We start from the raw sequence: 23,828 nt of genomic DNA, 5'->3' as shown, positions 1-23,828 counted from the left end.
ATAATTTAACCAAGCCTTAAGTTTTTCCTACGCAGTCTTGATAAACTCGTGTTAAAATGTCTGCTTACTTCAAGAGAGGTCAGGAGAAGACAACTTCAGTGTTTCCTCTTTTGTATGTATGTAATATGGCCCCCTCAGTGCTACTTTAGAAATAACTTTTTGCAGCTAGAAATTCTCACCTGTTACTTGATCCTCAGAAGAACTGAGCAGCTCCACATCTGTATGTGTAACACGTGAATGTGAGAGCAAGGCAAGCTGTTTGTTTTTATTATATTTTTTATTATATATATATTTTTTTGTTGTTTGGGGAAAAGCTACGTGTGCTGTCCAGCTGAGGAACTGGACCCACTTGCACAGGGTGGCCTCTGAGCCCGAGAGATGTCCTACGTCCTCTGCTGCCATGTCACTAGCAGTAGTGCCATCACGTCGTTGAGGTGCCAGCTATTCTTGCCATCCGGAGAGTTTGTGTCCACTCACTGTGCATGTGAGGAGGGATGCAACTGCTTTGCAGACCGATGACTGGCGTGTCTCATGTCACAGGAGAAGGTCAAGGGGGAGAGTGACAGTAACTCCCCTCTTCCCTGCATCTGAGTGCAAAGAGGTGGCTGAAGCTGGGCCCTAAGCTGAGAGCGTTGCGCTGGCTGCCCCTGGGCTGCATGTCTGCTGTTCAGTGGCAGTTCATCAGCATTTTATTTATGGCAGACTCATATCAACTCAGCTTGTTTTCTTTTTGCAGACTGGTTCTTCACACACTTACTGAACAGGCAGGAGTTAGCAGAAGTGAAAAATTTTTGGAGAGCTGTTGGAGAGCTGTTCAGTTGCGGGTGGTAAAATGCCCGCTCCTGGTGGCATTGCCAGTAGAGCCCTGTCACCAGCAGGGTTTCCTGTGGGGGAAAATACACTTTCTCTTAGTGCCTCCAGGTCCCAGGAAGAAAGTTGCACTGGAACTTGAGTTACATACTGTCAAAGGCGTTGGCCTTGATCTTTAAGCTGAGATTTCTAAGCATCCCAAATCCAGTTACCGCACTGGGGTAGCGGGCTGTCTTCTGGCTGTTTTCTAGTGAGGTTGTATGGGTTTTTTTCCTCTAGCACTGTTCTGTATGGATCAAATGCCGACAGCTAGTTTCCAGTATGTCAGGAAGTACTTCAAAGTATAAACACAGGAAAAAATACCTATAGAGAAGAAATACAGAGCTTTATGGAAGCCATATGATCTTGTTTTGTTTGGAGATGAAATTTTAATCAATATTGCATTTTGCCTTGTTCTTAGAGCAGGATGAGTGTAAGCCACCTACCACTTTTCTTTGTGTCTCAGCCAAATCCACATGCTTTGAGATCATAATGATGATAAATGTTCAACAGAGAGTGCGCCATCCCACTAACTTTTTAATTGTAAAATAAAAAGCTCTTCAGATTTGTACCTGCTATTCTTTCAAAATAATTTAACTTGATTTATTTCACTCCAATACAAAACACCTTATAATAAAGTTTTACTATGTTTTAGCTAAAGGGAATAATGAAGATTTCAAGCTTGGTTTGTCAGCGAGTGACTTGCATACCAAGTCAGAATTGTAGAACAATAGAGTTATTTAAACAGGAAAATATGTAATCTTGATTTTCTTGTAGCTATTTTGAGTAAAGCTTGACTGCATGCAAAATACTACATAGCTCTGTGTTTTTTGAACTGGCATTTAAATTCTAGTGTTGTGTGATTATATAAATACGTATATTGAACATTTTTAAAACATTCTAAAACATTTGGTTTCTGAAGGTACCGCAAATTACTTTTGATAGTGTAATCCCCCTTTAAAATACTTCCCTTTGAAAAACACTATTCTTAGCCCATGACATCAGGGGTGTCATACTTCCAACTTCAGATGATGTATGTATACTCACTGTGCAAAACTTCTTTCTGTTTTGTTTTCAGCATTGGTTATGTTACACATTAGTATCTGTTTTTCTTGTGAAACTCTTGCATATACAAATACTTTTTTTTTTTTTTGCATAGGAAAATGGATAATTTGCATGTTCAGTAAGTAAAGTGGATAAAGACACATTTTCCTTAGTTAGGCTCTAGTTTTAGAAAGCTTGTTACAAAACTTGTTTTTATTTTACACCTATAGATAACAATTATTTTTCAGGATATTTGTTTTTTTATTAGTTCAAAACTGTGAATCAGGGAAGTGAAAATGTCTTTTTTTTTTTCCTCACAAGTTAATCCTAGTTCTTTATGTAGAATTATAATGAAACTGTTTGTTAGTTATACGACAACTCAGTGTTTTCACTTGCTGCTAATGGTGTTTGGTTTGTGGATGTGAGAGATCTTTTCAGTGGTCATGCTATTACTTTTTTACCGATGTACGTCATAAATTAATTAATTAGTAATTTTAGTTAATGCCAGAATGGCTTAGTCATTTTGTAGATATTTCAAGTAGCTGCAAGGATGACACAGCAATGTTAGTAATTAACTATGCCAGTCTTATTCTGGCTAGTAACTCAACTAAAAATTCACGGTGATGTTGCGTTTTGGCATGTATTATGTCAGAGGCTCAGCTGTTCCCCGAGCCCTGGAGTTATAAAAGCATCAGTTAAGAGTGTCCAAAAAATTACTTGGACCCTCTCAGTTTTGTGCTTTAGATCTAGATCACTGTTACCGAAGAAGAAAGCAAATGGGGAGGGCTTAGCTTGTGCCTTGACTGGCATTACGTGACATTCTGAACTTGTGGTTTTTATTTATTTGTTGGCTCAAAAAGGAAATCAATCAATCTGGGTTAAGAGGTTCAGGGATTTGAGCTGGGCAGCAATTTTAGCATGACTCATAACACTTCACAAATTAGCTTGCCAAGAAGATGTGCTTCTGTGAAACTATGAAGTACCTGGGCTCAAGGTATAGCAGGAAGAGAAATAATTTTGACAGAAGACCACATTAACAGTCCAGCTCACGCCTTTTGGTGATGACAATGGAAAGAATCATCAGTATTGATCATCTCAGGTCCTTGTAGCCTGAGCTCTTGCACAGTGCTGCGTCACCTTCAGCTCCTCTTCGCTGTGGAGATCCTGGATCAGCAAACAGGGGCAAATACAGAACTGAAGACGGAAGCAGGGGAATAGCCAGCTGTCCACAGAGCATCAGTAAGTAATTGTCTTGCATGTAAATCCAGGGACCACAGTTTAGAATTTGATATTCTAGAAGTGGAGTGCTTGGAACAAGCCCATCTTAACATTTTCCAGAAAATTAAATGTCTTGAGAAACATTCATGATGTTTCTCACCAATTTTGTGATGTTTAAGGGAAATTAATTTTGCTGTAAGCAGTTCTGCACGTTTGTGCAGTCACATTATAACTTTCATGCATAGAGATACATAGGCAGAAACCGGATAAAAATACCATGTGATATTTGCAGCTGAAGTTTCCAGAATTTATCTGCATTTTAATGGACTAATCTAGTTTTCTTAATTCAAAAGAACATCCCCCCCTAGATACAAGCTGGCCTCATCATTTATCTGAAGGAAAGATGATGAGCCTTTATTTGCAGTTTTTTCTCTTGACTGGTTGGGGCTACTGCAGTGAAGCTTGTTTTTGTTTTACTGTGCCAGCAAGGAGTAAGTACTAAACCAGATGCTACTTTTGCTACTTTGCTACTGGCAGCTGCCCTGTTCTACTTCTTGTATATTTTGTAATTTTCCCTACACCTGCGTGAATTACTTGATTTCCTTCATCCTCCCTTTTTCACCACTGTCCCCCTTGAGATAATTGTCCTTTTGCTGTTCAAGTACTATGGTGCTGAGCACAGGAGCCGAGAGCAGGAAGATTTTTCTTGCTGTGCTTCATCCTTGGCCTAACAAGTACCTGTGTGATGGAGGCAGAGTAGCAGAGATAACAGCTGCAGGAAGAAAATACAGGAACTGGAACAGAGGGAAGGAGAAGAGGCAGGAGGCAGTGAAAAGACAGTGATAGAGGCTTAAGCTATTTCATACTGGAATAGAAGACAGAGGATAAGAATCTGACCACTGAAGGAGACTCCTTTCCTAATAATGAAGTTTGACACATAATTCCACATTTTCAGTACTGCTCTGCAGCCTAAAAAATAGCTCTGAGCCACAGGTGTTTCTTGACTGCTGTTTAGGATTGGTCACTGGTGAGCATAAAAGTCTACTACTGCTGGGAAATGCTCTGCTAGCCCAAATGGCAGTATCTGTGACATTGCCTAATCCTTTTTTAATCCTATTGCTGAATACTGTAGGGGTCAACATGATTCCACATGTTGGAACAGCTGGGTTTTTTCCTGGTGATTATTCCCGCACTCCCCAGATATAAAATATATATATAACACCCGGTGTCAATAGATTGATTGTAAGTTTATACTTACTCCGAGGGGAAAAGAGTATGTGATGATAATTCAGGCAAATCTGTAATGCATAGGTGCAAGGAGGCTGAATTAAAGTTGCACAAGCTTTCTACCTTTTCCTTAAATTAATCTGATGCGGTATAATTGTCTGAAAATAAGAGCTTCTGTACACCCCAGAAGAAATGCCTATACATCAGTCTTCACAGAAAAGTATTGAAGGCAAAATGCCAGCGATAATTGCATGAAGTACAAAGTAAACTTATTTCACTATAAAGAGAAAATTATAGATTAGCATCTATACTTGTTTCTCCCTCTGTTTTTCAGCACTCCTTGCACTCCAGCATATCTGCCCTTCTTATCTGTGGGTGCGGTACATTTCCTACAGCAGGAAAAGTTCTTGAGGGTTTGGTGTCATGCAGTACAATAATACCTTCTCCTGCTGCTTGGCTGATGTGAATCACACCCAGAGGTTTGGAGCACAGAACTGCAGAATTTCCAGGCCCGCCTGCATACAAGCCCAGCTTAAAGAGCTGGAATTTAGTATTGGTAGAATAAGCTGAGCACCATCATCATTAAGCACTCAGATTTGAAATTACACTGATACTTTACTTGTGAATTTAGATTTTTTTTCTCCCTTCCCCTCCAATGTGAAGAAATCACTTTCCTTTTAGATGGCATTTTTCACATGTGGAGGTAAGCAGAAGCCAGCAATGTTTCCGACATCATCTGCTGGTACGGCAGCTGCTACACAAAGTGCTATCCTGAAACAGATTATATGGCAACTGGGAGGGTTTTTATGAATGTCGTACCTAATGCCTTGCTTCTTTCAGTTCTGTCTTGTCAGGGCTCAGATGGTAGTTATGATTAAAAGCAGCACAGATACCCAAATAAGAACATAGGGTATGCATTGGCTGGAAGCTGACAAGGTTTAAGTAATCACCTGCAGTTGAATTGAGACTCAGATGGGAAGTAGGAAGTGCTGTACTCAAGCTTCCTGTATAAATAAATGCAGCTTTCCCACAGCTACTGCATACAAGCTGTGACGTGCTTTTAAGATATATCGGCAGCATGCCCTTAATAGCAGGGAGGGGATGATTTATCAGAGTGGCAAAGGGGCTGAGAGACAAGTCCTGCTGCAGTCCTGAAAAGTATACAGCTGTCAGATACCCGGAGAAGAGGAAGGGTGTGTGAGAGCAATCTCTCTTCGCTCCTGGTTGCAAGCTTCAGGGGTTTGTGACATCATGGTTCTTGAGAACGCTGGAATCTGAGTGCAGCTACTGAAAACTCACACAGCTGGCAGTGAATGCTACTCTTCTTTCAAGGTACGTTGGAATACAGCTTTCTGTCTATTTTATTCCTTAAAAGCAAAGGATACCCTGAAAACAACTGAAAGACAGCATTTACTTCTAATGGAAAAAAAAGTAGAAAAGGCTCCGTTGAGAAAAAGGTAGGAACTAGAATGATTAAAGGGCTAAAATAAATGTTATTTGTGGTTTGGCTGAAATCAAACTGTGTGGTGCTTAGAGCTGAGGCAAAAAGGAAATCTTAGAGTCCCGACTATTAAAGGCACAGAAAATTAAATAGACATCAAGTACTTGCCAAAAGGGTGAAATTACTTTTGTCAGTGTAACGTTTGAAGAAATACCTGTGTGAAGTATTTGAAAGTGCTGCAGTATTGGGACATACCTGTGTAGAAAGTAGTTGCTAAGATGGCATACTGTCAGTCACATATCTGTTTTAGTTTAAATATAAGAACTCCCTTCATACTGAAAACACATCTGATTAAGCTGGAGGGAGCCTGAGTTTAAAATGCGGAGATTTCCTCCTGGTTTAAAGGCATTTCTTCTGCCACAGTCTCGTACAGCTGGTACCGTGAAGGAAGAATATGCTGATCTGTACTGCAAGTGTTAATATACACTTCTAAAATGTGCAGGGTTTAGATTTATATGGTTTACATAAGCACATACTAAATATACAGTAAATTTGTTTTCTAGTTTGCATCAGCCATATTTTTACACTAGGAACAGAAAATTGCATTTACTGATATGTTTGCACTGCTTTCCCTTTCTCAGCTTAAAGCTTTCTCAGCACAAAGCTGCTTCAGTAAGTATTTCAGTCTGGCTTATTATAAAGCTCTGGTTTTTTTCTGTAATACAAAGGCACTCTGCTCCCTTACTGTATACAGCAATAGCAAATATGCTCTTTCAGAGAGCACTGTAAGTAGTAAAATATTTAGGATGACTATAGTTAAAGAAGCATTGCAGAGTGACTTCCTATCCTCTTGGTAAATAGGCACTGAATGCTTTTAAGAAGTAAATTTTAGCAGAGATAGAGGCTGTGACTGAAATACCCCTGTAGAGTTTTACAACTGACTGTGAGCAGGCACAGCAACGTGATATGCTGGGCTAGACTCACCCTGAAGGGCAAGTGATCTCAGTTAAGGACAAGCACTGGTTTTGGGGTGCCAGCATTTCTGGAAACAAAAGTTTCAAAATCCTGCCCTTAAATATTTTCCAGAACAAGTATATTGACCTGATTCTTGTCCTGTTTAGGACTTGTGTATGCCTGAATGTAAGTGGATGTATGGTTTGTTGTCATAGCATGAAAGTGACTGAAACCCTTCCCTCAGTGAACATAAGCTAAGTTGGAAAAAATACAGCACATTGATATGGGAATGACTGCAGTTATACTCCCAAAAGTAGTGCTTTAGGTTATGGAATGAGAGGAGTGTGTTTTCAGAGTGTTGAAAGCTGTTGTAAAGTGGGAGGTATTCCTTCAAAATAACAATAAACTGGAGCTATTCCGGAGCCAAGCCAGTACGACTGGAATCAGACTCCTTTTCTCCTATGTGTCTTGCTGTCCATCGGAGGTATTTAACAAAAAGTGCTGTCTTCTCATACAAGGGCACAGAAACCTCCTGACACTTCACATAGGAATAGCATTTGGCAACCTGGTATAGTTTCTGTTCCCCATGCTGAACTATATCCTGCATGCTCCCTGCTGGTAGTCACAGTCTTCTTTCCCACAGATGGTGACATTTTGGTGATTTTGTTCGTGTGGTGGTATACTTTGGAGCAAAAGTTAATAAAATAAATAGCAAACAATATGGAGTTGTTTCTCTAGCTAGGTTGATGGGTTACACTATATTCTCTAAATGCTTAATAAGCTTTGTAGAAATAAATGGTGTGGAAGTGGTTATCTGGCCTTTCCCTTCTATTGGGAGGAGGAAAGCATGTACTTGTCCTTATTGTCATCCTAAGTTTAAAATGCAACTGTGAAAAGCAGCAAGTCATTTTACAGGAAAGCAAGCAGCGCAGATAACTTTGTTCCCAGTCCATTAGTATGCCTCTGATAATGATCTATGGTATGACTCTGAGCCCTGTGCCTGCGATCCACCCTGTCCAGAGCTTTCCGTGACTTTTAGCAGTGAGAGCCAGTGGAGTGTATTGCTTTCATGTGTAGCTCAAAAAACTGCGATAGACTGGCTATCCTTCTTCTTGAGTGGGGAGTTTTCTTGAATGTGTCTGAAGCTACACAATGCCTATAGAGTGTATGTATCAGATCTGTAAATATCTCCTGGGCTAATAGTACTGTGACATCTGAGACCATAATTACAGCTCTGGGCCCCTGGATGTCACAAGCACACATGAACAAAATACTGTGGCAGGCTGCCAGCGTCTCTGTGAACTGAGTCCATCGGACCTCCTCGCACATACCAAAGCAGACATTGCCCTCAGCTTCATGAGGCTGAAAATGGTTCTGAATCTGTCCTCTTCCTTTATGTATTTGCCAGGAGGTGGGTACAGTTCCCTCCTCTCCCTCCGGCTTCCCCGTGCCAAAGCCCGGCCCTGTGTAATGCACTTCACACATGCTCTTTGTTACGTGACAGCCAGGAATAACCTTACATTCATTCCATCTTAGAATTAATCTCCTTTTTGTTTGTGAAGGGGAACACTGAACAAAACAAAAAAGAACAGATCCAAAGAGAAAGACAGCAATGATACTAAGCTCAGCCTCTAGCATTTTGTATTTCTGCTGAAGCACAGCTGAGCTCCAGTGCTAGACTATGAGCCTTCTCACTTGATAGAGAGAGGTACAGGTCTGAGGGTCATCGCACACTGCAAATTTACCCAGTCCTGGACAAATATTTACGGAGATGCTTGTACCAAATAACTTTGTGCTGATCAGTAAGAAAATAGCGTTCAGTAATCTTTTCTCTGTGTTGCTTGTAAATAGTTTCGGCTTAGTGGAAACTGAGTGGGCATTACATTCATAAAGTATGTCATTGCTAGCAGACACTAAAACACTCACAAAAAAAAAAAAATGATAGTATCTCCAATTACAGAGGACCTCATTCTTCAGTTACTGCTGAAGTGGGACTTTTCCAACTCCTAGTCTTCCAGGGAGGAGCAGAGGTACTGAGTAGAAATTTCTAGGCTTGAGAGCATGGCTAGGTTGACTGCATTGCAAACACACTTTCAAATTAAAAAAATGTAGCTATATAAAAAAGCATTTTGTTGATGCAGTTTCCTAGATCTCTTTGTATGGGTTGATGCTTGTGCACAATGACCTAAGTGTTCCCCAATTCTGGTTCCTCTTATTCTATTATAATAAAGAAAAAAATTGTTGTGGGTTGCCCAAGACCTGGATGGTTTTTTACTGTAGCTCTAGGGGAATCTGCCCAGCCTCCAAGGGAAATTCCATAATCTGTAATTAGAAATGCCATCAGTTTACCTGATTCTTTGAATGTCCTTGGTGCCTGCAAGTACAGTTTTGACCTTGGTGGAGTTTAGTCTACTTGACTACGGGACCTATGAGCATCCTTGTGCTGCATGTTGCTGAGTGAGTCAGTATCTGTGGAGTCCCACAGCCAGCCAGAACAGGCACAGTGATTTGAGACCTGTGATTCTGGCTCCTGCTACAGAATGGTTAACTTATCTGATGTAAGGTAGTCTTAGACATGCTGTAGTCAAGGGACTATTTGTTTAAATTATGTTTATATAAAACCTAATGAGAAATTCTGTGCCTGTCTGACAGACTTCAAAGACCATAAATAAGGGCAATTGGGTGAGTCAGAGTGGGACTACCAGAATTGGGACTTGATAAGGTATATTTTTTGGTGTTGATCTGGAACTGTTACCAGTGAAGATGGTGAAGTCAAGATGTGCTGTTCATGAAAAATATAGCCAGCATGTTACTGTGGAAAAGTCCAGCTTGTGAGTATGAGTTCATGCACACTAGAACGCGTCCCCTGCATAGAACTCCTTCCTGTGCACTAGAACTTGTTGTAGGCTCGGCTGTCATGGGGAGTTGTTCTACGTGCTTTTTGTCTGAACGAGAGATGAGAGATGCTGATTAGGGGACAAACAGAGTATATAATTACTTTTCACTAGAAGCAAAAAATACTGTTTTACTGCTATGCTCATATTTCTCCCCTTTAGTTGACAATGTCAGTATTTGTATCTGTTGTGAGCTTTTCTGCCTTTCACTTTGTTGTAATAATGAGGAGAGGAGGGAAAGTATAAGATGTGAGTCATTACTCAAAGAGTGGACGCCATCTGAGAGTCTGACAGAAGCTTTGATATTCATGTTTGGTTATACAAACTGTTGTATTTTCCGACTGCCAGCGAGTAAATGTGCAGATCTGAAAACATTTATGTGCTCTGTATGTTTGCAAAAAGTAAAAACCATTGCAACAGAAGAGCTGCATCTCTGTGTTCAGGAACTGAAGCAGATCCGTCAAGACTACCTCTACTTACGCTTTTATGTACTATATGTTGCTGTGTCTTAGGGGTGAATTCCTTACTTAAGTATATGTAGCTGCAAATAATTCAAAATTGCATGCTCTAGACACATTTCATGACATCTAGTATGTAGGCTAATTATTTGCATGCAAAGACAATTCCAGGATTAAGTAGAAGCTGTGATGTGCAGGCTGATGCTGGTTGTATCTGAGCAGTAGATGGGAAAGTTCATGTGTTCTGCTTGTGCTTAATTTTGGAAGCATTCTGGTAGGTGGAGGTGTGGAGATGATGAAGAAAAACAAGCTGGTCTTCCTCCCTCCAAAAAAATAATGTTACAACGATGTAGTCAATGGGGAAACTAGCTGATCCTGTGGGCTATTTGCCATTAACTCACTTGGGGCTTTTTCCTAACAGCGGACCCTCAGCGGAACCCTTCCCAATGGGCTTTCCCCTTTATAGGGCTAAAATAATATCTACTTGCTTCCTGAAGTTTTGTGCAATGGAGTGAATGCAATTTTGCACTGTCCTGACCTCTTCAAAGTTGCACTGATGGGTTCAGTGGTGGAGAATCCATCGCAGTCTCTGGGGAGGATTTGTGGGAAAGGCAATCATGCCCTTTGCCAGGAATGGATTAAAAGCCACATATATACATATAATTTAGCCGATACTACTTTAAGGACATGTGTTTTTTGGACTGGTGAATGTTTTTATTGCAAAAACCCAAGCAGTGCACATGGTTTGACCAGTTTCAACCCCCATGTTGACTTAGCTTCCCGCATTTTGGGAGGATGGGCCAACAAATGAAGGAAACATGCAGTTGTGGGGACAGGAGTAGAGAAAGAGTTGAGAATTCTTGCCATAGCTTCTTTTCCTAATTGCTTAACAATGAGGGCAGAGTGCCTCTTTGAGGGGCATTAGTTGTCATGGTCATAATTAAAAGACCAGCTAGCAGAAATGATATCTTTAGGAAGGTTACTTACTATACTACTCTGTGGTATAGTAAGTCTGTGAGTTCCTTCAGTGCTGTGTTCTAGATATTAGTTTTTCTGAGTGTTTGGGAAGTGGGGCAGCTTCTTTCAACTTCTCCTAATTGCTTATCTTTGTACACATAAGCAGGTCCATTGGAGCCATTGGAAGCACTCCCATTGGCAGGGCTTTGGCTTCATGGCTGTGATCATGTAGAGACTAGCCGGTTGTTAACAGCTCTTGAGGCTGAAATCTTGTATGTTTACAGGTTGCTGTTCTCCTTTGAAATTATTTCTGTAATGAAGGTTGAAATTTGGAATTGGAGCGAGGGAATGAAGAATGCAAGCCTCTAACTGCATTTGATGTACACTTCTGCTTTATTATATGTCTTGTAGTGCCATCTGGATTTCTAAATAGTTGCATAGAGCCTCTGAGAAACTAACTATGTTCCCTGTGCTTGACACTGTACAGGCAGAAACCTTCTTGAGTGCTTAGAGCCTGAAATGCAGAGACAGAAGCTGGATGCAGAAAGTCAGGTGAGAGAGAGCAGGGCAGCAATGAGACAATATTGCATTGTGTGATAGACAGTGTCTTCAGCTGAGCTTCTGCAAAGCTTTTTGACTCAAGTTTAAGAAAATGTTGTATTTGTCTTATATAGTTAGTAAGATGCACAGCAAAGTAGGTAATGCTCTGTTAAAAATGTTTATTGAAGTGGGAATCTATAGGTGATTTAAAAATACATGGCTGTTAGAGTTAGTCAAGCACCAAGACTAATTGTAGTTGAAGCTATTATTGTTATTCTAGCATAGTTTGCAACTTCTGTTCAGAAGCATGTACATGAAGCCTATCAGGGTTACAGATGCCCCATATTCACATCACGATTGATGAAGCGAGCACGGTGGGGCTCCTGTGTGCAGGGGCAGCGGGCAATGTGGAAGGAATCACCTGCAGCAGACCCCCTCCCTGGACCTATCTCCCAGCGTGCTGGGCTCATTGCTCTTCCCATACGTGGTCTGGAAAAGAGGGAGAGTGAACGTGGTTATTGAGAGGATTAGCAGAGAGGAGCTCAGTCAGGAGCTCAGAGAGAGGATTGCTACTGGAGTTCACTTCTCTTTTTCGCCTCTGCAGATCTGACCAGAGCTGGGACTTGTTCAGTGCTCTGTCCTTTCCTCATCGCTGGTTGGAGCTGAGTTTGGTAGGGCTCGTTGAGGAACTGGCAGAGGAATGATTTAGGGATACATTCCGATTAGTTTAATAACCACTCATCAGAAGCAGTAGTAGTTACTTCAGTAAATGCATGTGTTCAGTTTCAAAACAACCTGCCCATGTCCAGCTCCAAACATCTGCTATTACTTCTTGTTGACTGCATTGTTTCTTGTCAAACTCCAGTATAGTCAGTAGCTATTCATGTTGTTTTCTTCATGGAAAATGCTTATATTACCGATAGTGACTCCCCCAAGGTCTAATCTTCAGATTTGACTCCCAGTCTTTGATTCACTGAATGTCATTGTAGCTACGACTTGAAAGTTACCACTGGGCAGTGTGTGTTCCCAGCTTTCTAAAGTCATTGAGATGTATTTGGATCAAGGGCAGTTTTCAATGTTTTACCTGTTTTATCTTGGTTACCTTGAACAGCATGTTTCTTCTATAATAATGAGCAGCATGTTTGACTGTAAGATTAGATAGGGGCAAATCAAAACATTTTGCTTGTTAGTTTTATTCACTGAGCAGTCACACAAAAATTTTTACAAAAGAAAAATTAACTTATTCTTTGATTCTTGTTGACGTAAGTCTAAAATTGTGTGAAAGTGCTTTTTTGATGTTTGTAGTAAACAAGACTGTAGGACCATAATCTTGCAATCTGGCAGTTTTCTTGGACTGACAGAATGAAATGACAGAGATGTTAAAGGTACCATCTTACTGCAAGCGTTGAAAAAATGTTCCTCAGATCATTCCTTCTAAAAATAAATACATAAATATGTGAGTTTTTTTTTTTTCAATATATGGTGTTTAGTAATTTTTTTTTTTATTATATGGTATTTTTTCAGAATTGAGTGAGGGATCAATCTGTTGTTTCGGTCAGCTGAGTTATTGTTTGGCTTTTGGCAAATGCTGCACACTTCCCTTGGCCCTAAGAAGCTTCTCACTGTCACTTTCAAGGCCTGGCTTTGGGTCGTGTCTCCACTTGCCTTGGCCTGCTTGGCTTGCAGTCAGGATGCTGCTTGCTCCAGACACAGCTTCGGCTGCTCTGAGAAAGGAGCCATCTTCAGCCAGAGAAGCCTGACAGCCCAGTTAGTTTCTTCTTAGAAGAGTACATACTATGAACAAACACATAAAGTTGGTCCCTCTGTCACATAAAGTTCCATTGCTTTCACTTTAACAATGTGTGTTTACAAATATGTTCCAAAAATCCTTGATGTTAGAACAGGCCAATGTCACAAATATCTTCTGAAAATGCTCTATCTAAACTGTAAACATTCCAGCTCAAGGAGTTAACACATCCCAAGGTTTTGTTACCCGATTAACAAAAACAAACATTTTTCTCTGTGTCAAAGGCAAATTGTTGCATCTGACTTCCTATTCCTGTTTCAGCTGAGGCAGCTAGCCAAGTTATCAAGTATTTGACCTCCCAAAACCTCAATTTCTTTCTACTTAGTAAATACTACAGTTACCAAAAGCCTTCATGTGGTTGGAAAGGAAGACCCATCACTTGCTTTTGTCGTTAATGTAATGAAGAGTGTGTTTTTATTGAATAGTGATATATTACCTCTTGTAAACAGGAAGTTAAAAGTAAAGTGCACCCAACCAGTTTGGGTGGAAATTCCTTGTAGCTTAGCTTTAGCAGATATTGCGTAGTGTCATTAAGAATAGAGGGTGTTATTTACATAAGTTTTAGAGTCTAATCTTAGACCTCGTAACCAACACTTGGAATTCCACTTGGTATAATTTTGTTGTTTCCATGTCTTTTGGAATTATTAGGAAATGGTTGATGCCAAAATATGTGAGTTCTGTTGTCTGGCTGCAGTTTGCCTGTTTCACTGCATTTTGTGCTGATCAGCTTGCTTTAGCTCTGTGACCGCCAGAATCAAGATGAAACTTTAGGGGAATGCTGCTACTGACTGCCTACAGGACCAGACGTGTCACCATAGCGTACTGCCTGTGGCCAGCACCATCACGCTGCTTAGGCATAGTCAGTTTGATACATTTGGGTCATCCTAAACTTGATGCCCACAGGCCTGCCCAGGACTCAGGTCCAGTAGGTCTGGTGCAGGTACTATGGCTTTCCAGCCTGCCAGTGTTGACAGAGCTGTATCCTGAACTTTGATATGTCCTAGTTCAAGCACAGTTCCAGCAAAACTAGGTGAAGGTGGTGGCTTCTGCGATACAACAATCTGATCTCATTCCGCAGAGAAGGGCTTACTCCTGTCCTCCTGGATTTAATGAATGTTACCATTGTGTGGCTCCTGTCAGTATTGGAAAGAGACAAAGGCCATGTTCTGGTTATGCATTTCAGTTTAGTAACAGGCTGCATTTCTTTTTCAGTCTTTTATGTTTTTACATTTTAGTGATCAGAAAGTGCTTTTCCTAGCTGCCTGTCAGCTGGGAGTAGCAGCATTTATTTCACCATTAGCTACTAGATTCCCTTTCTTGGACTCCTGAGCTTTTTAGGAATGGAAGGGGGGGAAATTCCCCTCACTGATCCAAAAGCAGTATTGCAAGGAAACAGAAAGGATTCCGACAATTGCAAAGATTCATTATCTGGTTTTGGGGGGAAAAAAAAGTGCTTTGTTATATCCATGGTCTTCTTGCCAAAATCTCCCTGAGGACATATTGATGTAAGGTTGCTATGAAGAACTGGTGTTCTAAAATCTCAAAGTTATTCATACTTTGCAGTATTGGAGTACAGTAGAGATGTTACCTGACAAGTGTACTCTCAAAGACTTGTGGAGACTGATTTACTTGTACCCTAATGATGTTTTTATTTATTAGAATGATTTGAAATTATTGGGTGCATGTGAGGGTTGGGAACCTGTTCAATGTGTGCTTTAGGCATCCTGAAGTGCTGGTATAAAAATGTCTGTCAGGAGGCTGAGTGACATTCTTAGTGCAGTCTGTCCCTTACCTTTTTTTTTTTTTTTTTTTTTTTTTTGTGCAAGAGGCTTCCCACTCACTACATTCCTTTCAAAGTATTTGATGTATTTATTTTTTGGTTGCTAGCATGATATGAAAATATTCCACACAGCCAGTGCTTCTTGAACAGCAGCTTAAGGGCTCTTTTTTTTTTTTTTTTTTTTCCAGGCATTCCAATGAAAACAAGTGAGAGAAAATGCCTTCGGTGTTTTCTCATGTACCAGACAGTGCGTTTACTTAGGCTGCTTGTTCTTTAAACAAGTTTTCTTAAAATAAAAATTTTACAGTGCAGAAAGCTGTCATGAAATATTATACATCTGACTTAAGCCCTGCTTGAAGAGAACAGATATTGAAATACTTTTATTCTCTCTAATACTTTGTCTTGGTAACATTATTGTAATCCAGAAATGGGTTTTCCTTGTACATGCATGTAATGAAGTGCTTGCTGTGTTAAGGCACAGGTGTAATACAGTAATTCTGAATATATTAAAAATATATTTAAAATTAGACCTTCTATTTACGGATCTGGTTGCTTTTTTTTTGACACCGCAATTTCAGAAAATCTAAGTACTTGTTTAAGTTGCTCATAATCCCATGGTAATAAAGCAAAATATTCAGGCTTTGATACACAGGAGCACTTAAACATATGATTAAATGTCCTTTTTGAAGGTGAAGGTTTTCCTGAATTGGAGCTTTAATCATATGTTTCACAGCGTTACTAAATCACTGCTTGATAAGTAATACTGCATGGACTAGATAGGTCGCTCTGTGTAGGCAGTGCGTATCAAAAGGAGAAATTAATGCATTGTGGTTTAGTGGTCAGTCTGTTCAACCACAGAAGTACTAACGCACTTGATTCAAACTAATTCTTTGTACAAAGCTGTTGAGTTTTAAAAGGCTGCCTTAGAAGGGAATTTTGAATAACATTGTCTTGAGAGAGTTGGGATAGCTAAGGACTGGTAACTAAAACTGGTAATGATGGGGTTTTGCTGAAGTTGATAGACGTGTGGATTTTTGACAGTTGTCTTTACAAGTCCTAATTTCATAGCTCATTTTATCTTATATGATCTGACCCCGTTATCTTAATACCACTCTGTAGTATTTTTAAAATCTTTCCATAATTACTCTTTTTCTCCAAGGGCCTGATTTTTAGCATTGGTTTTGAACACTTACCTTTTTCAGGTAGTTTTCTCTTTCTATTTTATTTTTTTAAGGGGGGAACCTTAGTTACAGGAAACAACGGAATCCTGAGCTGAACGATGTCAAAACAGGTTTTTATATGGCATTGAAGTAATTTCATGATGGGTGGAGTACTTAGAAAATCTCTAGGGCATGCGAAACGATTACACTGCTGCAAGCAGTTTCTTCAAGAATACCTGCTACACTAAGTAGGAGCTTAGCACAGATGCTGTGAGTACTTGCGTTTTGATACTAAAATGTTCTTTTTTTGTAAAATGGGGAACTGCTATGTTATGTGTTAGACCCACACGTGACCTTAAACCTAACCTCAAACTCTTTCTGTTCCCACCATGTGTATGCATGTCCGTGCCTGGGTGCTGGTTTATGGCAAGCCTGGGGCGTGCTGGGGTAGAGGGGACTTCAGGGCTCACCCTGCCCCACAGGATGGGCTCAGGCACCCGCCAGCCTGCAGGAAAAAAACACATAAAGGACTCTTTTTATTCCATTAATGTTTCCTGCAGCAATTTTTCTCGTGCTTGTACATTTCTTGACTTCTTTTAAACTCTGAATTCAGTTAAAAGCATACAGCTCTGCTAACGTCAGCAGAATTGTTTGTAAACGCAAGGCTTGAAGTAGCTTCTCCAAGAACTCCGTTGTTGCTATTGGATGCAGCATGTGAAAAATGAAAGGATGACTTATGGTTCTGAATATAATCCATTCATTCTCCTCCAGCTTCAGTGCAGAAGGCTTTCATGGTTTTATGTGATGTTTCTAAGTGGTCAAAGTCACATTCAGACACTTTTTTTTTTAGCTAAGTACAGTGACTTGATTGCAGGCACACAGACAATGTCCTTCTGATGTTGCAGCTCAGGAGGCTGCCTGGCTTGTTTGCTCTGTCACACGCACAGAGTAACTTTTGTTCTTTGAGCCTGGTAATCTTGGTTTGAGGCAGCTGGGCAGACTCAAGTGAGCCTTTGTGTGACTGTAACAAGGATGTTACCTTACAGTGCGTGCTCAGAGGGAAAGTTTCAGCCCTAGGTGGCATCCATTTTTAACACCTTTATGGAGCTGTGTTGGCTTGACCTTGGCTGGCCACCTGACACCCACCTGTCTGCTCTCTCACTCCCACTTTGGAGAGTGAATGTTTTCCACTTCAGGACACAAGTATCAAGGTTTGCAACAAATACCTGTGTAGAAGCAGGCACAGCAGATACTTGCTGTTAGGCAGTCGTTTTCAAAGCCACACACCAGACACTGTGGTGTCAGGAGGCCCTAAAGGCAAGCAAGTTCTGTACTCCTTTCTCCAGTGCTTTTATTGTGTTTTTCATATTTCACTCAAAATCTCCCTGCTTTTGTGTTAGGGCATCTGCTTGTACTTTGTCCTTCCCACCTCCCTGAGCCCTTTATCCTTCTGCTTTGAGCATGCTCTGATGTTTTCTTGTTTATGGATAGTGTTGAGACGTTTCAGTGCTACCTGAAAGGAAAAAGCTTTGTCACCTCCCAGAGACAAAGCAAAATTGTTCACAGGCAGGTGAACGAAATGGAAACCTTGACAGGTCTGAGTGCTCAGCAAACGGTAGTCCTGGTGACTGTGCAGTTTATGCTTTCCTAGCACTGACCCCATATAGCTCGCTCACATTCATTCAGGCGTTCTGGTCATGACTTATCCTATGGCATCAACACTGTTAGTGTCAGAGCCAGGGAAGGGCAGCATACAATCTGAGGAAATACGTCCCATTTCCTGGAAATTCTGTGCAATGTAAAAGGAGTGTGATCTCTGTGTGTGTGCATGTACGTGGCTGATAAAAGTATGTAAAAACACTTGGGTTGTTACAGTTCATGAGTGTTTGTGTGCGCTGGGGCCAATTTGACCCTTCCTTGCTACCAATTTACACTGATGCGGGATTTAGTTTAGTATGTTCCTCTGGGTTAGACTGTCCCTGAGATGTGTTTATCCTTATTCCATCACATCTCATGGAGCCTTTGTTGCTGTTCAGTGGAGATTTTTTGAGGAGTTATGTGCTGTATTCTAGTTTCAGTGATACGTTTCTTGCTTTATTTGGGATTCTATCCTAAATGGGTAATTTGTGTTTGTGAGCATGAAAAGGAATATCTTAGTGCTTAGAAATGTATTTCATTTATATGAGTGTCCATTTTTTTTTTCCCAGGGACTTTCCATTTACTTTTATTTCAGGTCAGTTTTATTTTATTTTATAACCAAATATGGAAAGGTCTTTTCCTCTTTGTCCCTAACACATTCTTCAGTGACTCCCTTTTCCCCTGCATGACAGATACATCCTAGTTGTTTTGGTTTCAATCTAAACTGTTGGCAACTCACTTGTAATTATGGTAGGAATTTTAAGCCACTGTAAAGAGATCTAATGGATGTATAATTAACTAATGACAGTCTGTGGGACTAAGCCTAGCAAAGTGAAAGCCATAAAAATTCAAAGCAACTGAGGTGGAACTTCATGGCTTCTCTGCAGTGTATGGAAGAGTCAGTTTTGCCAGAGTAGTAAAGTTGAAGACGCAGTTTGAGAGAAGACAATGCATCTTGAAATGTTATGAAAGAATAGGAGAAGGAGTAGAGGGTGACAGCAGGAGGAAGACATATCTCTTTCTCTCCCCATCATTTCCACAACCTGATGTGATCATGGGAATGAACCTCCTCCACAAGCCTGATTTCTCTTCAGAGCCCAGTTGCCACCCTTTTCTGTAACCATTAACTCTTCCCCCTGCTTCCCTTGGCAGCAGTAGTAGAAGTCAACAATTCTGGTGAGCAGAACCAGAGACTGGCTGGTTGGGTTGCTCCGGGAAAATGAGCAGGCCACGTAGGCCATGCATTCACACTGTCTTTGATGAGCAGGTTTTCAGGTACTAATAGGATGGCTTTACCTGTGCCAGGTTGACCTGGAGGACCGCTTATGGACAGGCTGGCTCCTAAGGGAGGGAGTGCTGCTGCGGGTAGCCGCGATGCCTTCTCCAAGGGCTGTGCAGGCAGGCTGCACAGCTGTCTCGGTGGCTCCCATCCTGTTTGCTTTATTTGCCAAACCCTGCTGGGGTTAATGAGGCTGCAGTGAGGTGAACCAGTCTGGGCTGTGTGGGGCCTGGATCCTCTGGTCTGCCACGTTTGCTTGGTCTTGTGTACTGGAGATTTCCGCAGGGTGCTGTGCTTGTTTTAGGGTGAACCTCAGCCACACTCTGGCATCCTGCTACGAGAGAAGGAGGAGTGCAGAGGGGACAAGGTGCAAAACTGAATTTAACCTACAAACAGGGACAGGGGTGCCTGGGATATCATAATGAGTCCCCACAGCCATCACACTGGGGCATCTCATCGCTACTAGGGCAGAGCAGTGTATCAAGAGCCCACTCTTCACTGTGGCAAACTCTCTTGCTATCACACTGAGTGCCAGATGTAGGCCATCTAAAATTAGCCCCTACCCCTAAACCTGTCATACACCTGAATCTTTATATTGCTGCCTTAGTAAAAGCATGCAGGGTCATAACCCTTTTGGTTATAAAGAGAAAACTGACTTTGGAAACAGCTGTATCCATTCTACATCCATTCCCACATGCTGAAGTATTCCTACCTGTTCTTTTGTACATCCCTTCTCTTAACATTGCTACCTTTCATTGTGTAAATGAAGAAATATCAGATCTGTGCAGCGTGGGGGTGAGTAGCTTACCTGTACAGATGCAGCTGCTGTTGAAAAGCATACCTGAGTAACATACCTGAGTAGATGTGTTACAGTTCTCCTAAATACTGAGATAATGTCTAGCATGTAGTTTTAAATAGCAGGTAGTTCTTGATCTGCTATAGCATTTCCAGTGACTCACTGTTCCCCCCTCCCCTGCCCACGTTGCAGTAATTACAGAAGAGTATTGCAATCCCTGACTCAGAGGGAGGCTTCCATCCAAGGCTTCTGGCCATGCTGGAGCTCCGGCTCTGCAACTACATGGAGCAAATTGTCAGGGGCATCATAGTAGCAGGCGAGGACTGCACCAAGAATAATGTGGGCACGGCATATGTTTTGAGCTAGTGATAGCAAACCATTAAAGACAGAGTTTGCTTTGGACTCATGGCCAGGAATTTGTTTGCCAGAATCTTGGCTATGACTCTTATGTCTCTAAAGCTGGGTGCTTATAGGAAGGACATCCCAAGGGACACATTTTCTTTGTCAGGCTAGGCTGGGAACCTGCAAAGTGTAAAAACTAAAGGGGTAGATATGCTCCCACCCAAATTTGTTGTGGTTTCATGGCTTTTGAAGAGAAAGGGTCTTCCTGCAGACCTGTGGGAACATGGGGTAGGGCTGGGCATGGGGCTTGTCTGTGCATCAGATTGTGGGGCGGCAGCTGTGGGGCGAAGTTTCACATGCACTGATCCCTCAAGCTTCATGAGCACCATCATTTCCTCCTCAGGGGCATATTGCATGTGCACTGAATGGCTACAGCTGGCCTGGTCATTCAGGGAGCCGCAGAACGACAGCAGTGATGCACTGCCAAATGTGAGCTGACAGCCCTGCCACAAGAATGGTTAGGACTGTGGGGGAGGCAAGCAGAAGTGGACCGAAGGTCTCGAGTCTCCTGCTTGCCTCGTGAGATGTCAGATCTGACAGGCACATGAACAGGTCTTGATCATCTGTTGTTTTCATGTTCATGCAGCATTGTTTTAGCTTAAGCATGAGGATATTATCTTTAATTTCTCTTTCAGTGTTACTGTGTAAGAATGAGGGTCTTGAAATTTTTTATGGTTATGCTGCATTTTTTTCAAATGCATAGGCCAGAAAACATTACCTGTGAGCATGATATTTCCATTTTGTTCCTTCTCAAAGGATAGAAATTTCTTCCCCAAGCATTGCTGTCATATAATATGTGGTGGAAACAGTTATTCTGCGCATCTCCCTGTCAAAGTCCTAGTGCACTTAGTTCATGGTTCACAAACCTCAGTTAGATGCCTAAGAGCCCTATGAAATAGGTAGAAAAGTGGGATGCCAGTGAGCGGGATGGACAAAAGCTACAAACCTGAGCAGGCAGCTTTCCGGCATAGTCAACAGAATGCAAAATAGAGGACTGCAAATGGACTCTTATTTGCTTGGATTTAAGTTCCAGCCCCATGTGAAGTAGGACGTGCAATCTGAAACTCTTCCCTGGGTTGCGATGTTCGGCTATCTCAGTGACAGCTCACGAAGAAGGTGGAGTTCATGGTACCCACCACTTACGTTACTGGCCAAACATTTGAAGTGCTTGCCTAGGAAGTGGGAATCTGGGCTTGCTCTTGCCTTGCACTGCCCAGGAGAGCTCCCTCACCACCAGGCAGGAAATGGTGTGGGTGAAATGAAGACCAAAGGATTCATAGGGATGGGAGGGATATAACTCTGAAATTCATTTGAGAGGGCACAGTGATGTATATGTACATATGAACACAGTTTACTTTTTAAATTAAGAATTCATTGTCCCAAGTCAGATCCCTGCTCCTAGGACTTGGTGAGGGGTCTGACCACTATACTGTTGCATGTGACATAGGTAATGTCTCATCTGTCTGAGTTTTGGTTTGGTGGTTTTTTTTAATATGACAAGTGGCCTGACTTGCTTGGTGCCAGCACAGTGGATGTTCTTTAAGAACCCAACCCAGTTCAGGCCTTGTGGTGAGGTGCGTTCTCAGGCACCTTCTTTGTAAATTTTGAATGGCTTGAAGTGTGAGACTGTCGTCAAGATGCCAGAGTAGTACATCTGTGTGCAGGTGCTTTTATGGAGCTGAGATGTAAATTCTCAGGTCAATGAGAAGTGACTGCGTGGCTTGTGGAATGTTTCAGCTGTTGATTTCTCTTTTCAGGCTGAGTGGACTGTTAATGAGTGAATGGGCTCTGCTGGGAAGGCTTGTCCTCACGCCATGACAGCTGACGAGTCAGAAGCTGGAGAGTTAGCTATGGAGCCCCTGCTCACTTGCAAGCTGTGTCTCTGTGAATATTCCCTGGATAAGATGACCACTCTTCAGGAATGCAACTGCATTTTTTGTACATCGGTAAGATCTGGTAGTGCCTTTATGTTACAGGAGCGGGGTAAAGGGAGATAGAACTGCAAGATGGGATTGCTTGTCCCGTACAAGGAGTGTGTGTTATCCATGCTGATAGAGGATGCTTTCCTAAAGAACATTTGGTGTTAGTCTGTCTTGGCCCTATTTAAAAAACTTCTCTGTCATTCTGCTTTTGATAATTCATAACTCTAACAGATGTTCCCATAGCAAATAATAATAAATCCCAGTAGTAATTGGGGAAAAAAAGATGCATTTTAAGACTGTCAGAGAACATAAACAGTCTATATGCAATCTCAGTATTTATTTTTTTCTGAAGCAAAATCTTGAAACATCATAAGATAACCGTGAGGTTTTGTGTCCCTGTTATAATTTTCTGAGTACTCAGAGACTTTTTTTTGTATGTAATTTTTAACGGCAATCCGAAAACCTAAACAAAAATGAACCTTGGCCTATTGAACCTTTGCATCTGCAGTCTGTGCTGCAGAGATGTTGCCCAGGTCATGCATTGCCTATAGTTGTTATTGAGGACTTTCTGTCCTGCAAATTCAGATCAAATAAAGCTGGTGGAAATGATAAAGGCAGAGGTTGAGTGAGCTGATAAAAGCCCTGCAGATATTAGTACTCTTCTGGTCTCTCTGTGAGCGTGGGAAAATGGACCCAGTTTCTCTGGTGATAGTGACTTTGATGTACCTGACTAATGGATTTTGTAAACGGGTCAGAAGCCACTGGAGGGATGTTGGTTTTTTTTAACTCCAGAATAAATGTACTTGGTTTTATTTTTTAACAACAACTTGCGGATAAGCATCAAGCAAGTACATTTAAGTTTTGCCTTTGACTGTTCAAACTCATGGAAGAAATCTGGTGTTTGTGAAGCCAGCTTGAGTGAGAGTATCTTCACTTAACTCTCAATTCAGGATAGCTTAAATGGGATAAGAATCTAGGTGCGTCTTTTAAGAAAGTAGGGTAAGATTCATTAATATGCACTTACAGCCTGAACTTCATGAAGTTTGTTCTCCATACCCACTTCCACAAAACATTTCCATATTTAGTTTGTAACAAAAGTTTTAAGAGAACATACTTAACAGGGAGGTATGAAGATATTGCTTTAAATTTAAAAAAAAGTTGAGAAGTTACCTTTACAGTGGTCCCACTCTTCTCCAAGAATTCAGTGGCTCTCATTTAGTATCATTAAGGCATACTAACCTCAGTGTTAGCTGGGCAGAGTAACCCTTTTGCCCATGGGGAAGGGAGGACGCTGAGGAATGTGCCAGGCGGAGATGGGCTCTCCACTCCTCCAGGGCACTGATTAAAGGGACAGGTCAGTGATGGCTGGAGATGTTGCTGTCCCCAGCTGTCCCCTGATGGTGCCTCAGCTGCCACCCCATACAACCTGGCAGGTAGCGGGAAGACCATTCGCTCTGAGCTT

General features: G+C 41.5%; 1 protein-coding gene across 3 annotated transcripts in view; it reads left to right on the top strand.

The window, feature by feature from the left end:
- The window catches only part of RNF144B (ring finger protein 144B), a 92,471-nt gene that overhangs the window by 31,017 nt on the left and 37,626 nt on the right, over positions 1-23,828 (top strand). Inside the window, exons 1-2 of one of the 3 annotated variants that reach the window (XM_086743170.1) lie at positions 3,112-3,132; positions 22,202-22,390. In XM_086743170.1, coding sequence (XP_086599296.1) covers positions 22,226-22,390 — 165 coding nt within the window. In that variant the 5' untranslated portion in view covers positions 3,112-3,132; positions 22,202-22,225. Of the gene's footprint in view, positions 1-3,111; positions 3,133-5,435; positions 5,671-22,201; positions 22,391-23,828 lie in introns of those variants that run through there. The other 2 variants (XM_086743169.1, XM_086743168.1) reach the window with 2 other exon arrangements.

This window comes from Chlamydotis macqueenii, chromosome 2 (genome assembly GCF_036417535.1).
Source record: "Chlamydotis macqueenii isolate bChlMac1 chromosome 2, bChlMac1.mat, whole genome shotgun sequence".
Classification (NCBI taxonomy): domain Eukaryota; kingdom Metazoa; phylum Chordata; class Aves; order Otidiformes; family Otididae; genus Chlamydotis; species Chlamydotis macqueenii.
The sequence above is the reverse complement of the archived record's forward strand: the minus strand, read 5'-3'. Positions and strand labels throughout refer to the sequence as shown.